This window comes from Ambystoma mexicanum, chromosome 8 (genome assembly GCF_040938575.1).
Source record: "Ambystoma mexicanum isolate Mex_15411 chromosome 8, UKY_AmexF1_1, whole genome shotgun sequence".
Classification (NCBI taxonomy): Eukaryota; Metazoa; Chordata; class Amphibia; order Caudata; family Ambystomatidae; genus Ambystoma; species Ambystoma mexicanum.
The window spans coordinates 155,464,491-155,478,926 of record NC_090929.1 but is presented as its reverse complement, the minus strand read 5'-3'; the positions used below and the strand labels follow the sequence as shown (position 1 = coordinate 155,478,926).

The 14,436-nt window shown below is 43.8% G+C and overlaps 1 protein-coding gene across 2 annotated transcripts in view; it reads right to left on the bottom strand.

The window, feature by feature from the left end:
- Positions 1 to 14,436, bottom strand: part of PHF19 (PHD finger protein 19) — a 258,042-nt gene that overhangs the window by 66,778 nt on the left and 176,828 nt on the right. For both annotated transcript variants that reach the window (XM_069609530.1, XM_069609531.1), the window contains exon 8: positions 14,333 to 14,401. In XM_069609530.1, coding sequence (XP_069465631.1) covers positions 14,333 to 14,401 — 69 coding nt within the window. The remainder of the gene's footprint in view (positions 1 to 14,332; positions 14,402 to 14,436) is intronic.

Below are 14,436 nucleotides of genomic sequence, written 5' to 3'. Positions count from 1 at the left end.
ACAGGGTGCATTGGGGCCATAAAAATGGGGGCACTGTGTAAATGATGAATAAAATACAATTATACATTCTAGAAGAAAACGTCCTACGCTATGACTAGGCCTGCTGTGTGTACACTGTCCTACGCTTTCAGGCCAGGAGACACCTACCTCCATCTATCTGGAACCATTACCCTAGACTTTAAACTTGAATCCTAGAAGCACTTATGCACCAACGCCATGATTCAGTTGGATCATTGCCTTCCTCCACCAGGAATACACTATGCTCTGAGGCCAAGAGATATCCATCTCCAATTATCTGTATTGATTATGCTAGACCTGTAACCCAAGCACTAATAGCACTTATGTACCAATGCCGAGACTGAGGATGATCATTGCCTCCTCCAGATATGCACTACGTTATCAGTCCAGGAGATGCCTATTCCTTGCTAATCTTACTTATCTGGCAATCTTTTGTGCAGAACTACAAACCGAGGGCCTACTAGCACGTATATCTTTTCTAATACTACTTATCTGGGAATTGTATTGAGCAGAGCTACATATCGAGGGCCTACTAGCACTTATATCTTTTCTAATGCTACTTATCTGGGAATTGTATTGAGCAGAGCTACATACCGAGGGCCTTCTCGCACCTATATTGAAACAATATGATGTGGGCCAGATCTGGTTGTCCTCGTCCAAGAGACATGATTGTTCTGGGATCATCTGAGGCTTAATCTGATCCATCTGGGAATTGATCCTGGAACTCCTATCACGTGGGGCGCAGTAACTCTTGTATTTTCATGCTTTATTGGGCTTGCTCTTTGTCTCTTGCTGTCATTCACCACACTCTCCTATCAGATAAGCGCTTGAGTGTTCTAGCACACCCAGTTCTCGCAAGGGACTTTGATGTGGTGTAATTTCTCATATTCGAAACCATGAAGTAGGATGAGAATACCTGTCCACCCACTGTAAACAATTACCCGGGACCCGAAAAATGTGGATGCAATAGCACTTATTCTCTAACTTTAGGTCCACCCTCAAGGGAATGCTCTCTAGAAATCAGGCAATGAAACTGGTGAGGCAAGTACCTGCAAGGGACATCTCAATGTGTTGTACGTAACTGTGTTAGTCAGTCACAGCACAAACAACAAGGCCTGGCTAGATGCTGGAACTTCAGGTACACTGAGTACCAGCCACCATATCTAGGATGAACTCGTACGTGTGTTCATACAAAACTTGATGCAACCGCACACTGAAAAGGTGCCACCAACAAGCAATTGCAGATACTGCAAGACATAGGGATGACCATAGACGCTGATGCTGGACCGGATTCACAATCGCCACCAATAGTTTCTAGGATGTAGTGTTAGGACCGATAAAACTGAACTAGATGCAGCGGTACTCCAATAACCAATTGCAGACCCAAGAAGACACGGGGATGAGCTTAGCCTAATAGCTGAACCCCAAAGGGAGATACTGTCCCCTTCACAGGTACTGGTAGGCCATCAGGAACAGGGTCTCCCTCCAATCCACACAGACACTCAAACACACCAATATGCTAACTCTCTCCTCTGCACCGCCAAACAATAGAATGCAGCTATACACCTCGATTAATTCGGCCTAGCTGCACACATACTTATGTACCTCCATGATCAACTCAATAGTCTTTAGAACGCAGCTATGCTCCGCGTAAAACAGCCTAGCTAAACACATTATCCCATTCACGAACTGCATCACCGCCAGAATGTAGCTACCCAAGTCCAATTGGCCTTGCTGCACACATTCTACTGATCTCACACAGCCACCGCACCACGCCTAGCACTAGAATGCAGCTATACACCACTTAATCCGCCGTGACTGCACTCATACTGAATGCACCCAAGCACTACTACTACACTAGTCTCTCCACTGACATAGACTACGGTCCCTGGGGACGTTCAACCGACAGCGCTTTGGAATCATACTAATGGTAAAAGGCACTATACAAATGCCCAATAACATAACACAACATGTATAATGACATCCTTCTTTAACTATGTAGCACGCCATATGTTATAAAATAGATATAAACATTGCTTGGGGGGGTCATTTATTTTCATAGTCAAAATAATCCTCATCTGTAGCTTCTGAAATAAAAGCATATTGATAGTTTGGACAATACATAACACAATATATATGCAATAAAAATTAAGAATATTTGTGAAACTACTGCAAAAACACAGCAAGCAAAACAAAATCACCTGTTTTTGCAAAACATTCCAGTCACATGGGGTATCCAACCAAAGTTGCCAAAATACCTTTAATAAACAGTATTTCTACATACTACAGCTGGGAAACGATGTGGTTAATTGCTTGAAATGCAGAATACACGCAAATCCTTGCATTGTCAGTTAACCAATGTGTGTTTCCCAGGGCAAATCATTTTACATTACCTGCCAAAAAAGAGACTCAGTGCACACTGTCTGCCTCACGCCTGATGTTGCGACGTATGCAATATTAACAGTGGCAATTCCTAGGGCCAGCCCTGGGAGCTCTGTACATTGCGATCGCACCCCGGGGGTTACAGGTAGGGTTCAGGAACATCAAAGGAGTCGTTCTGGAAGGGCAGGAGTAGTGTTGAGTGGAGCGTTCAGTGTTTGGCAAGGTGTTCTTTGAAGATTAGGGTCTTCAGGTTCTCTTTGAACTGTAAGATGGATGGGACCAGTCTTATCTGCATTGGTAACTTGTTCCAGAGACATGATGTGTAACAAGAAAAGGCCTCTTTTCTCTTTGTTTATCTTCTAGCAGTTCCTGGTTTCCAGCATGGAAATGTCATCGTTTTTGGTGGTGCACTGATCTACAAAGATGTTGAGTTTCGTCGCCAGGTAGAGTGGTGCTTTGGTTGTGACTGCTTTGTAGGTGATGCAAGCTGTTTGGAAAAGTGGCAGCCAGTGCAGCTGTTGGACTTGGTCACATGTTTTTAATCTTGTGATGAATAGTACTGCAGTGTGATTGGCAGCTTTCAGAGGGTTAAAGGTGGCAGTTCAGAAGCCCGCAAGTAAGGCATTACAACAGTCCAGGTGGGAGAGGACCAAGGCTGCCAATTTGTTCTGAAACTTAGACAATGAAGAAAGACTTGACTTTGTTGAGGAGCACAAACTGATATTGTGACTTCTTGGGTTTTCTTGGTGATGTGTGCTTTGAAGGAGATGTCACAATCAATGGTAAAGCCGAGAGATTTATCAGTGGTATTAAGCAGTTGGTGAAAAAGATGAGGTGAAAGCCCAGTTTATCGAAGGCTCTTATTCAGAGAGATTGCGCAGAAAAATCCTTTCGTAACCAGGTTTTTCCTTCCAAGAATACTGGAGCCTGGCTGCTTGCATGAACTAGCAAGTTCTTTTGCTAAAATAATGGCAGCCTTGCCTAACAAACTTGAAGTGACTGAAGTGAAAGCAGTGTGTAATCATACCAAGGCATGTCAGCACACAACAAATTGGATCAGCATGAGAAGGGGTCATCGAGACGGCGAGAGCACTCCACACTGGGATCAGCGCCTGGCAAAAGAGGTGGAGTGCTCTAGGTGCAGAAAGGTACATCATTATACAAAGACCTGAAGAACTAAACCAGACTGGGACCACCCTTGACATTAACAACAACACCACTGATGACACCACTGTCGACTTGCAAGTGTTGCGTCACAAAACTGCACCTATATGCTGGATACTGCCAGATAGCAATCGAGCACAAGCTAGTCATATCCATCTTCCATGGCTACTCACTGTGTCGCGCAGCTGCGCATCAAAAACGTGTAGTTTCATAGCAAGAGTACAGGGGCCGGCTCGGACAACCCTACTGATTTCCTGTTCTTAAGGATGGACATCACAAATAATAGAAAGTGTTTCTTTTATGGTGCCCTTTTGAAAGCCCTAGCTCTAGAAGAAATTACAGAGGCATAAAAAACGGAAGAATGTTTGTGGTGCATCAAGGATGCATTGGCAGAAGGAAGATGTTTTCAGAGGCACACCGTCAAGCCACAGAAGATGTGTGATACTCTCAAAATTCACATGGAACTCCCTACCACACCTGAAAGCGTGCATGATGAAATTGCTATTGCTCTGAGGGATACAGGGTTGAGTAGTGGGTGAAGTACCTACTAAGCCGAGCACTACTACCAAACCAGCAGTGATCCCAATCATAAAGGTGAAACAGGCACAGCTTGAGAGGTCTTTGCCTCTTTTGGTAATGTGGACCTTGGGCAGGCTATACTCTTCCAGAGGGGTGTGACCCAGTACAGAAGCAGCCAAACATCCACAGTATGGTGGTACCAAAATAAGCTATGTCCAACTAAGGTTCCATGAAAAGGATCATTAATTAAACTAATGAAAATGCACACAACTAATACAAAAACTACTTGCCCACCCCTGTATGGGATACACAGAGAAAGCAGACTTTAGAATAAAGGAGGCATTGTTTGCAAATATTGCAGCAGAAAAATAATTTTCTTTCAATATGTCTCTTAAAAGGTAGATCAGGAAGGCTTAAAAGTCACTAGGGTCATGGATTGCGGACCAGGGGTAGAGCCCGTTTTTAAATACCCTAGGCTTTTCAGCGTCAAACTTGGAGTCTGGGCAATTTTGGTACAGGTTCCAATGATGCCGTTTTGTTCAGCAGCAACAATGGCTTGCGGTTCGAAGACGTGACGAATGGCAGGCGGTGCCGGTCGATGGCGCTGGAAGGTCCGGGAGCGTAGAAGCAGAGACTTGCATTGGAGCAGGCTCAATTAGCTCAGCACATCATCAGCAGTCCAGAGTCTGATGGGAAAAGTCAGTCCTTTCCTCTGCCTCCTCTGCCCTTCCCAAACATGAGGGTTTGTAGAGAACCCTTGCGGGGTTCCGTCACCTCCTTTGAACAGGGATCCGAGTACCAGTATCTCAGTTGCACTAGGCCTTGTCCAGCCAGCTGGTCATCCTGAAAATCCATTGGGATGTTGAGGGAGAAGATCTTGCCGCTTAGATGGAGCTCCTGCCTTTCCCTCTCTGGCAGAGGGTTTTGGAGTAGACTGTTCTCCCTACCTGCTTCCAGTAAATCCATCTTCAAAAGTGATCTAACGGTGAATCCACTACGGCGGGGGTCTCCCTCCACCCTCTTATATACACAAATGCTGGAGCGGATTGGTCCAGAGCAGGCTTGTTCTTAAGCCAGTTTACAATGTTTGTTCAATTAAAAACGATTTAATTTTTAATAGTTGCTTCTTTTACTGCTAATACACACATTTGTGTCTCTCAAAATGTCCCTCCACAATGGAAAGAATTCACACCTAGATTATTTTCCAATTGAAGGGGAAATTGAACGAGAATGCAGACTTTATTCAGTCCGTCTTTCAAACAAATCTCGCTTTGGATGGCGTCAAATTGGTGAGGGCTCAATCAAGCAAAAATAGAGCTAGTTCTGCTTCCATTTTCACATGATTGGGAAACAGGTCCAGGATTCTGTAGAGCTGGTGCCCAAAAGCGGTCAAATTCAGGCCGTAGGGAAAGCCAGATCTCTTGGGATCATTCTTGATTCGGCCCTGTCCACAGCTCCAGGTGACAGAAGTCTGATTAGCACAACTCTTTATCATCTTATGATCCTTAGGCAGCTTTGCCAGTTCTCTCAGAGTTCACGTGCGGCACTCTAACATGGGCCATAACGGAGCAAAGTTTGATAACTGGAACTGCCGCTATGTGGGAGCTACTAATTATTTCATTCACCGCCTGCAGAACCAAATTGGCATAAGGTACGCGGTTGTTTAATATTTTGTGATTTGATTTTTGCAATGCACAAAAACAGGGTTTAAATACCCCCGGCCTTGGGGTTTCAATTAGAAGTTACATCTATATTATCAACAGCATACTGACAGATTAATCAACATTCATACCCATGGCCAATACAAGATGACCATTGGATCATACGCGCACGATGTCTAATCACAGTATATAAAAGTGAATTCATTCAAGTTGTGCAATAAGGCATGGACACTCTATATACAGACCGTTTTCTTTATACTACATTAAAAATAAAAATCGGTCTTTAATGCACAGGTGAGGCTTCATTTGGTTTTCATAACATTGTATGATTGTATGAATGTCACAGTTTAATACAAAACACAAACTGGTTCAACTCAAAGGTCTAGTAATCAATAAACTCAATAATATAGCGACTTTCGTAGTGACCTAATGTGTAGCACATAGACATAGAAGACAGACTAACAATGAAGAAACCTTAATCGAGGCACAAGACATTTGCCAAATGGAGCTGAATACCAGCGACCAGCAGGATCCACCAAGAGCCATGTATGCAGACCTTTCAAGTAGGATTCCAATATTATTCTATGTGCATGCATGCATACATACGTATATGCACACATGTGACTCTAAAGATAAATCTGCCAGAATACCAGGTAAAGGAATTGCTGCTATCAGCATTTGTTCTGCGGAAATTACCAGCATATTACAAGTGCCGGTAAGGGCGGTAAATTCCCATTACATGGAGTCCCATAGGACTGCGTGGGGGGGTGGTTGCCTCTATTACCGGCCATGCTGATAATACAGGCAGTTTTTTTCCCGGTGGGGGTCGGATTTACCTCCAGCACTTAGTTGGAGGTAAATCCTTCACCCGTACCAGCAAAGTTGTAGTTGGCCGGTCCGGTAAAAGTGCCGGTACCATGTACCGGCCAACTTGGAATGAGGCCCATTGACTTTTCTTTGACGACACTTGGAAAGTGTTCTGGCGCTCGTACAGTGTGAACAGTGTGTTTCATTACCCGAAAAGTAGTACAATCCAAGATAATGTTTAGATACTAGCTATATAATTGTAGCTAAACATAAAAATACACACTAGTGGGTGCATGGCAACAACAATGAGCTGGACATTTAGTATTTATTATGCTTTTCTTCCCTTAGTGTCCTGATAATAGCTTGAAACAGAAGCTGGAAAAACGTGTTGACCAAAATGAAACAATTTTATTTAATGGAATTTGAAGAACTTCAATAAAAAAAGATCATTGCAGTTACTCTCAACTGGGAGATGTGTGCAGAAAGGTGGCATGGAAACACAATGCCGAAGTCCAGTCCAACACAATGTCGGTCCACCCCGGAAGTTATCAGCATCTGAGCCCCACCACACAGATTTCCGCTCTTCCTAACCCTCAAACTAAAGAAGTCGAGTCTGCATTGGTCTCCGGTAGAGGTTCTGAGGGTAACTTTCTTTTTCATACTGAGTGTTGTAGAGGCGGGGCTCTGCGCACACACCAGAACTCTTATTCGCCATCGAGTGCCATATGGTGATCATCCATATGGTCATCGTAAGAAACATTGTACATGAACCAAAATCTGGTCCGCTCATATACTTCCATCCTATAGGAGACTTCCTTTATAGTATATGGTGTTTGCATCTAAACAGTGCTTTTTATGAGGAGCCAGGAATCTGTAGGCACTATACTGAGAAATGCCTCTTGATGGACTGTGTAAACAGCTGAAGGTGTGCGTGGGCGGGGGTGGTGGGGACTGTGTTCTCAGCAGCAGTGCAAATCTCCACTCAGCACTGTCCTAAGTGAACCTTTCAGCCACTTGGCTGCACACATATTCATGCCAACTTCACGATGCAAACATAGGAAGCTGGAAACAAATGTACACATCCTGAAATGGAGCAACAGGCCTTTCTCAGTCGTCAAGTCACTGTCGCTGATACTGTTATCCTCATCGCCAGCCCATTTAAACCGATGACACACAACATATGTTCAACTGCAGCATCACGCATGCATGCAAACATGCAGTTATCATACATATTCAGAAAGAAAGCAAACACGGCTAAATACTGTTCGAATGTCATCCGAAATTACAGGAAGACGCGAGAAAACAAGGGGAATAAAAATGGGGGTTTGCACTGGCCTCATATCCTGGGGTTACCAGCTGCACTCTGCTCGCTCGTGCTTGCCACGCAGCCATGGCCCTCGGCACACACTTCCTCACCTTGCTCTCCACCTGTGACTCCCGAATACCCCTTATTTTTAAGTTCCCTTTATGTGTGTGGTCTTCCAATATCTAGATGGGTCACCCCGTCCTGAGGCCTGGGTATTTTTATGCCACCACATCAGAAGCATATCTACAATCATCCCTCGGCCTCTCCAGCAAACAGTGTCTCTTTATCTTTATCACAGGCGAAATGATGTATGTGCCATTCCCCGGTCATTGTCCATGTCCTCTGAGCTTGCACATGTTTACAGGTTACTCGGGTCGGCCTCGTTTCACTAGTACACACGACTTTATTTGAATACCTTGGAAGAAGAGCACACAACCAAGGGCCGTGTGTAAGCAGTCACCGGGGCTTCCAATTATGGACCCCTATTTGTATTTATCTATTTATTTATTGGGTTTCTATAATGGACCTATACACAAAGTGTATCAAGGCTCACAAAGACAAGGGGAGGTTGGGGGGTGGGGGGAGAAGGATGACAAAACAGAAACAGACCTACTAGGCCTTGTGACATTTGGATCATGCAAGTGCAGTAATAGAAGTGCAGGGTTCCACAGTGACTCAGGCACTTGCCACAGTGACCCTGACACTTTCCAGTGCGACCCCTAGGGCTCTCCACTTCAAAAGAAGCATCTTCTGACTGTGCAGTCCCATGAAAGTGGAGAAAGGGCACCTTGCAAGCCACTGCCCCCCCCCCACACAGGAAGGTGCAGCAAACGGATGGGCAGGTACTCCATACACATTAGCTAATTGGTGGGTGTAATTTAGGAGTCATCAGGGATTGCACATGTGTCACTACACTCCATCTCGATTCCCTGGGGTTCAACCTTTAGGACTTGGGGAAATGACAGCAATGGGCAAGTAAGGCTGGCACCTGCATAACAAAGCTATCAATTATACGCAGCACAAAAATACAAGTAGCCATCATACCATCATGGAAGATGGCATAGTACACATTACCATTTTGGTCATTATTTGCAACGCGTTTTTCAAGGGGATTTTGCCATTAAAATCGCTTTTGGAACGCATGCCCTTTGTAACATAGCTCAAAATTAAGAAAATAACTTATGATGCGGGGGTCCACTTGAAACAGACTTTCCACAGAGATAAGAGTAGCTCAGTATTGAGATATACGTGATTACTGACACTGGACATCACATTATACAAGTCTCCGGAGATCACCTTAACAAATGAGAGTGACCATAGCATGGTGATATTGAAAAATAATGTTAAAAAAACGAATTGGGAAAGAAATCTGACATGAAAATGAATGCATCAATTCAAAGGATGCACCAATTCCCTAATCAAACAAATATTGCCTCGTGGGAGTGGGAAGAGGAGACTCTGAATATTTTGGAAAGAGGATCGGCAAAGTAAGGCCATTTGAAAACCTTTTGAGTAATACAAGGGACTGGTAACAGAACAACGAAAGGTGCAGAACAAAAGTACACGGCATCTTCACTTAGTAAATATTGTGAATTTTGCACAAGATTTTAAAAGACTGTAGAAACAACACACAAACTAAATACAATTAAAATAAAAAGTGGATTGAGAAAAATATTTGCATAACGTAATATAACAAACGGAAATTAAAAGAATTTCAGGCAGCATATAAAAAGCAGATTGGCGAACACATTCAAAATTATGACACCTGTAACGGTGCAGAAGAAAGGCTCGGACACACAGGTGGAATAGCTTTGGTTATAAAGTTTTATTAAGCATTAAAAGGGTTGGGGGAAATGCCCCTCTGTCCTTAAACCTAAGAGGAGTTTCCCTGCCTCAAAGAAATCTATGAAAAACGTCAGGATATCAAACAAGTGGCCAGTCACTGTTTGTGCCCAAAAACCCTACTACTGACCCTAAAGCTAGTAAATTAAATCTAATGTGCAAGGACATTGCTTTCCAAAATGTAAAGCGGTAATTACAGTTCCTGTCAACTGAAAAGTTCCCAATGTCTCAGGGGTTCACAAACAATAAAGGAAATGTTCCTTTTTCACAATGTATAATTCCAATGCTCAGGGGGTAGGCTCCCTTCCACGGGATTCCTTCTGGTTGTACTTTAGGAGCTTATCTCCTCCTTATGTGCTCTCCTTTGTATTAAACCGGCTTGGTATATTCTGCTGCCAAGCATATATTTTCTTCTGATGTGTCTGATTTGCTTTTAGAGTCCCAGGCCCTCTTATTTCTGGTTCTCACGCGGAGTGCGGCCCCAGACCCGTAATGCGTGGTTGCAGTAGCTTGGTTTACTCTCGTGCCAAGCATATGTTTCCTTTTGCACTGTCTCTGTTTCTCTCAGTGTCCCTGACCCTCTGATTCGCTTGCTCTAATATGGGTACAGGTCCCAGACTCGCAATAATGTATCTTGCCTGCTTAGTTTACTCTCCTACCAAGCAAACAAGTGTTTCTTCCTTTCTCTCTGGTTCCTCAGGTCCCAAACCCTCTTACCTTGGGCTCTGCAGCTCTTCCCCAGCTCCTCCCAGCCCTCTAGCACCTCTTGGTCTGCCCGCATACCTGTTTGTGTGGTCCGCGTCTTCTGAGCAGTGGTGCTCTGCTGTGAGGTTTTGGCAGCGTTCGGGAGTTCTCTCGCATCGTTGACGCCTCGCGGGTCAATTGTTCTTCCTCGGGCTGAACCTTTTTATCTCCAGCCACATTAGTGTATTCATTCTCGTCTGCGGCTGCTCTGCCAGTCACTGCTCCCTTCTCGAGCAGTGCTCTTAATTTCCAGCAGCTTGCCGGGCTTTGGGACACCCGGAGGCTTATTCGGGCAGCGAACAAAATAGCTCCTTCTGCCAGGACTACCTTTGTGCTCCCGTTCAGCTCTGTGCACTGTGTCGCCTGCTGCAGTCGCCTGTTCGCCGGGTCGGCATTTCACAGGATTCCTCGTCGTAGGATAGCTCTCTCCACTTTGGCTTCCCTCTGCTATTTTGCATTTCCTTTGACCAATCAAATGCCGTGTGAGACTAGACCGTTCACTCTGGTTCGCTGGTGTGATCTTCATGCTCCTGGTCATCTTCTTCACAGTGCTTGTATTGGAGCAATATCGAAAGCAATCTGTATTTTCAAGACCTCTAGTCAGGTTTAACACACTAGGTTGGTTAACCTTGCAGTAACAGATATTGGCAATTGTTAGAACGAGGGAAGGAGAGTTTGGTTTGGGGAACGAGGGAGGGTGTAACAGCAGAGGTATCACACGTTCTCAGGTGATGGTCGTCCCTACACCCGTAAGGGGCCTACTCTCCCACGTGATTCTCCCCTGGTGCACCACCCCCGGGGGCAATATTGTACTGTGAATGCACTGCCATGGCCCCATGAGAAAAGTCTCCCCATAGGGGAGAAGGGTCGACATCCACAGATACGTCACACACCCCAAATATTGGAACAATTGTGGAAGAAGGAATAAGCCTTACTTAACAAAAAGAAGGCAGGGATATCAAAGAGAGGTTTGTAGCACAAGGAGATCCAACTGAGCAGAGGATTGGAAAGATTAGAGAACGAGTAAAGGCAATTGGCCCAACCACATTTTCTTGAAATGTGACACAAAAGGGTAAGCCTCCATGCCAAGGAATTTGGAGTGGCAGGACCTGATGAGGTCCAAGTGGATATTCCGAAAGAGGAGATGGATCCATGGGATGAGATTTGAATCCCAACGCTGAGCCAAATCCTTAAGAGGGAAAATGTCCCGCGATCTTTGCATGAGAGCATCCTGCAAAAGGAAAGGCTACAAATACCCTTTAAAACAATAGGGTGATCTCTTTGCAGGAATCAGCATTGAAATCTATTTTTGAAATAACAAATACACATATTTAACTCTGCCTATTATATGGTTAGCATCCATCAAACTCCAATTTGGTTGCAAAGATGGGCCAACAGGCTTACGTGAGGATATGGGAAACCATAATTAAGTAACAAACTACAATAAACCTAGACTTATAATATTCTTGGCAAATTCCTGGGAATGTATTTTGATTAAAAAATGAATTGAATGTCACACAAACTAACTATTTAGGAAAAAGAGTGTGACAGTGGCTCAGACTCTGGTGTTATTGAATAACTCCTTTGGCTCCTGTTCCTGGTTAGCATTTATTAGGCCATTAAATTCCTGGACAACATTGGTATATTTTCTGGAAAAGGAGAGGTCAAATTAATATGAATCGTGAGGAGGAATTTGAAATTAGACCTGGGGATAGAAGGTCAGATGGGCTGGAAATTGTTTGGAAATTGAAATCCTGTTGTTGAATTTTATAACTGGTGTAAAGTCATCATTAATAAATTAAAGAAATGCAGTTAAAAAGAGATACATTAAAATGTTTAATCTTGAAGAGATTCAGGCAGGGAAAAGCAAAATGCCCCATTTATGAAAGAAATGAATGGGGTGAAATATTGGGGAAAACTGTTTTACTGCCCCACGGATTGGAGTGAAAAGGGAGACTGAGAGGAATTGAAAGCACAGAGGAGAAGTGTGTTATAACTTGATGTTGCTGGGCGCTTTACTGCAGCCCTAGCACCCAGTGTCTGTGATGCCTGTGCCCTGTGATGCCAGCATGGACCTTTGGGGGAGTGTAGAGTGACCATTCCAGGAGTGGCAGCTAGGAGAAAGGGCTGGACTGGCAGGGTGTGGATTGCCAGCGTCTGATCTGTGATGTCCTTTACCTTTTGTACCTACCCCATGTGTCTTGTTAGGATCGGTGGACACTGACGCCAACCTTACACCGAGGTTCGGGGCCTGTGTCCTCTGTACCTTCGAACCCACATCTTTACAAAGTGAAATCAAAGCGTGAGGTCACTACAGTGACATTTCAAAGATAACTTTGAAGGAGAATGCATGAGTAGTGAATACCCCAGGAAGCACCAGGTTGACTGCACAAACATACATTTCACAGATTTAGGGAATTGTCGCTCGATGCTGATGAGAATTGGTGTTTGGCTCTTGGGCTGGGAGCAAGAAGAACACACAGAAATGCCAGAAAGAAATATCTCAAAGATCGAAAGATTGACTCAAAGGTGGGATCAAAGAGATAAATATAAACAAGAAACTAAAGAACTGTTTGGAGCCAAATTGATTGATAAATCAAGGCCGATGTTGATTTTCTAGTGGAATTTGTTAATTTGATACTTGCATTATATGAGGTTACATACATTTAATAATCTCCTATTTTATGTCATGTACAATTGGGTGGATAGCTCGTGAGTAAAGTGTCGTCCTCTGACATGAGGGTTGCCTGAGCCTCCGAGGTCACCCCCACAGCAGGACTGCCTTAACCTTTCATCCTTGCGAAGTTGATAAATCAAGTACCATTAAAATGGGATAATAATGACACATGTTATCACAGCTCTTAGCAGCTGCAGGAATCCTGCATCAAGTACTTTATAGTAGCAACGATTGTTATTATTATTAATGTTATTATTATTACTAAAAAAGTATTGCGTTGTTTCAAAAACCTGACTACCAATAAAAAATAAAATGCAACACTCCAAAAACTCTTATTCTTATACAAAATGCCACTGCTAAGGTTCAATGTTAATATTTCTGTATGATGCATTAACGGAAATACTCCACTTATTTACTTGTGAGCAGTGCTGTAAAGGGAAAACGTGTTTCCAGATTCCACCTGATTGAGGGTGGGGGCAGCAATGGAGGCAGGGCTAAGGGTGGAGTCATGGCATGCAAGTGCCAAACCTTTAAATAGTGTATAAAAACACAGGCCTAAAATAACACTTCGTTTCAGAGAGTTCTCGTGAAACATACACAAATTACATAATAAACCAACCTGACAATATATTTGAGCAAAAATTGTAGGACTGAGGTATAATTTCCCCATCATGAATGGAAGGCTACATCTACTAGGGTGCACGGCAATGTGGGATGAAAAACATTGTAGTTGCAAAGAAACTCAGTGTAAAAAATGTGCCTGGTTTTATATTTGCCAGATCCAAAAGCCAGGGCAAACTGGCCCAATTTCAGCACACCCTGTGGGCACTGCAAAACTAGCAATGCTGACCACACACTGACCTAAAGCCTGAATGTGAGAGTGAGGGCCGGCCTGGAGTCCTTGCCCATGAACTCTTTGCCTGAGACTGAGACCCAACAATGACTGTAATGTTAGTGACGTGCACCTCTTCCCTCTTAGGAGAGACCACCGCCGACCTCTTTTCCGATAATGCTCTACTGTTGAAAAGGGAACAATCAATAACACAGCAGAGCAGGAATTTACAGAAACGAAGTAATAATGTTTTCCTAATAGGTGGACGATGTTGCTGAGGCTCAGTCGGGAGCCTGTGGGCACCGCTCACCCATGAAAAAGAAGACGGTCTCAATAAAATGAAATTGTAATGTTGTAAAATATAAGTCAGCAGCTCTTACCATCGCAGAGGGAGGTGTTTGATGTATTCGGGTCCCTGGTTACACACCGAACAGAAAAAAACATAAAACCTGAAAAACAAAAGAAGGACAATCTTTATATGTTC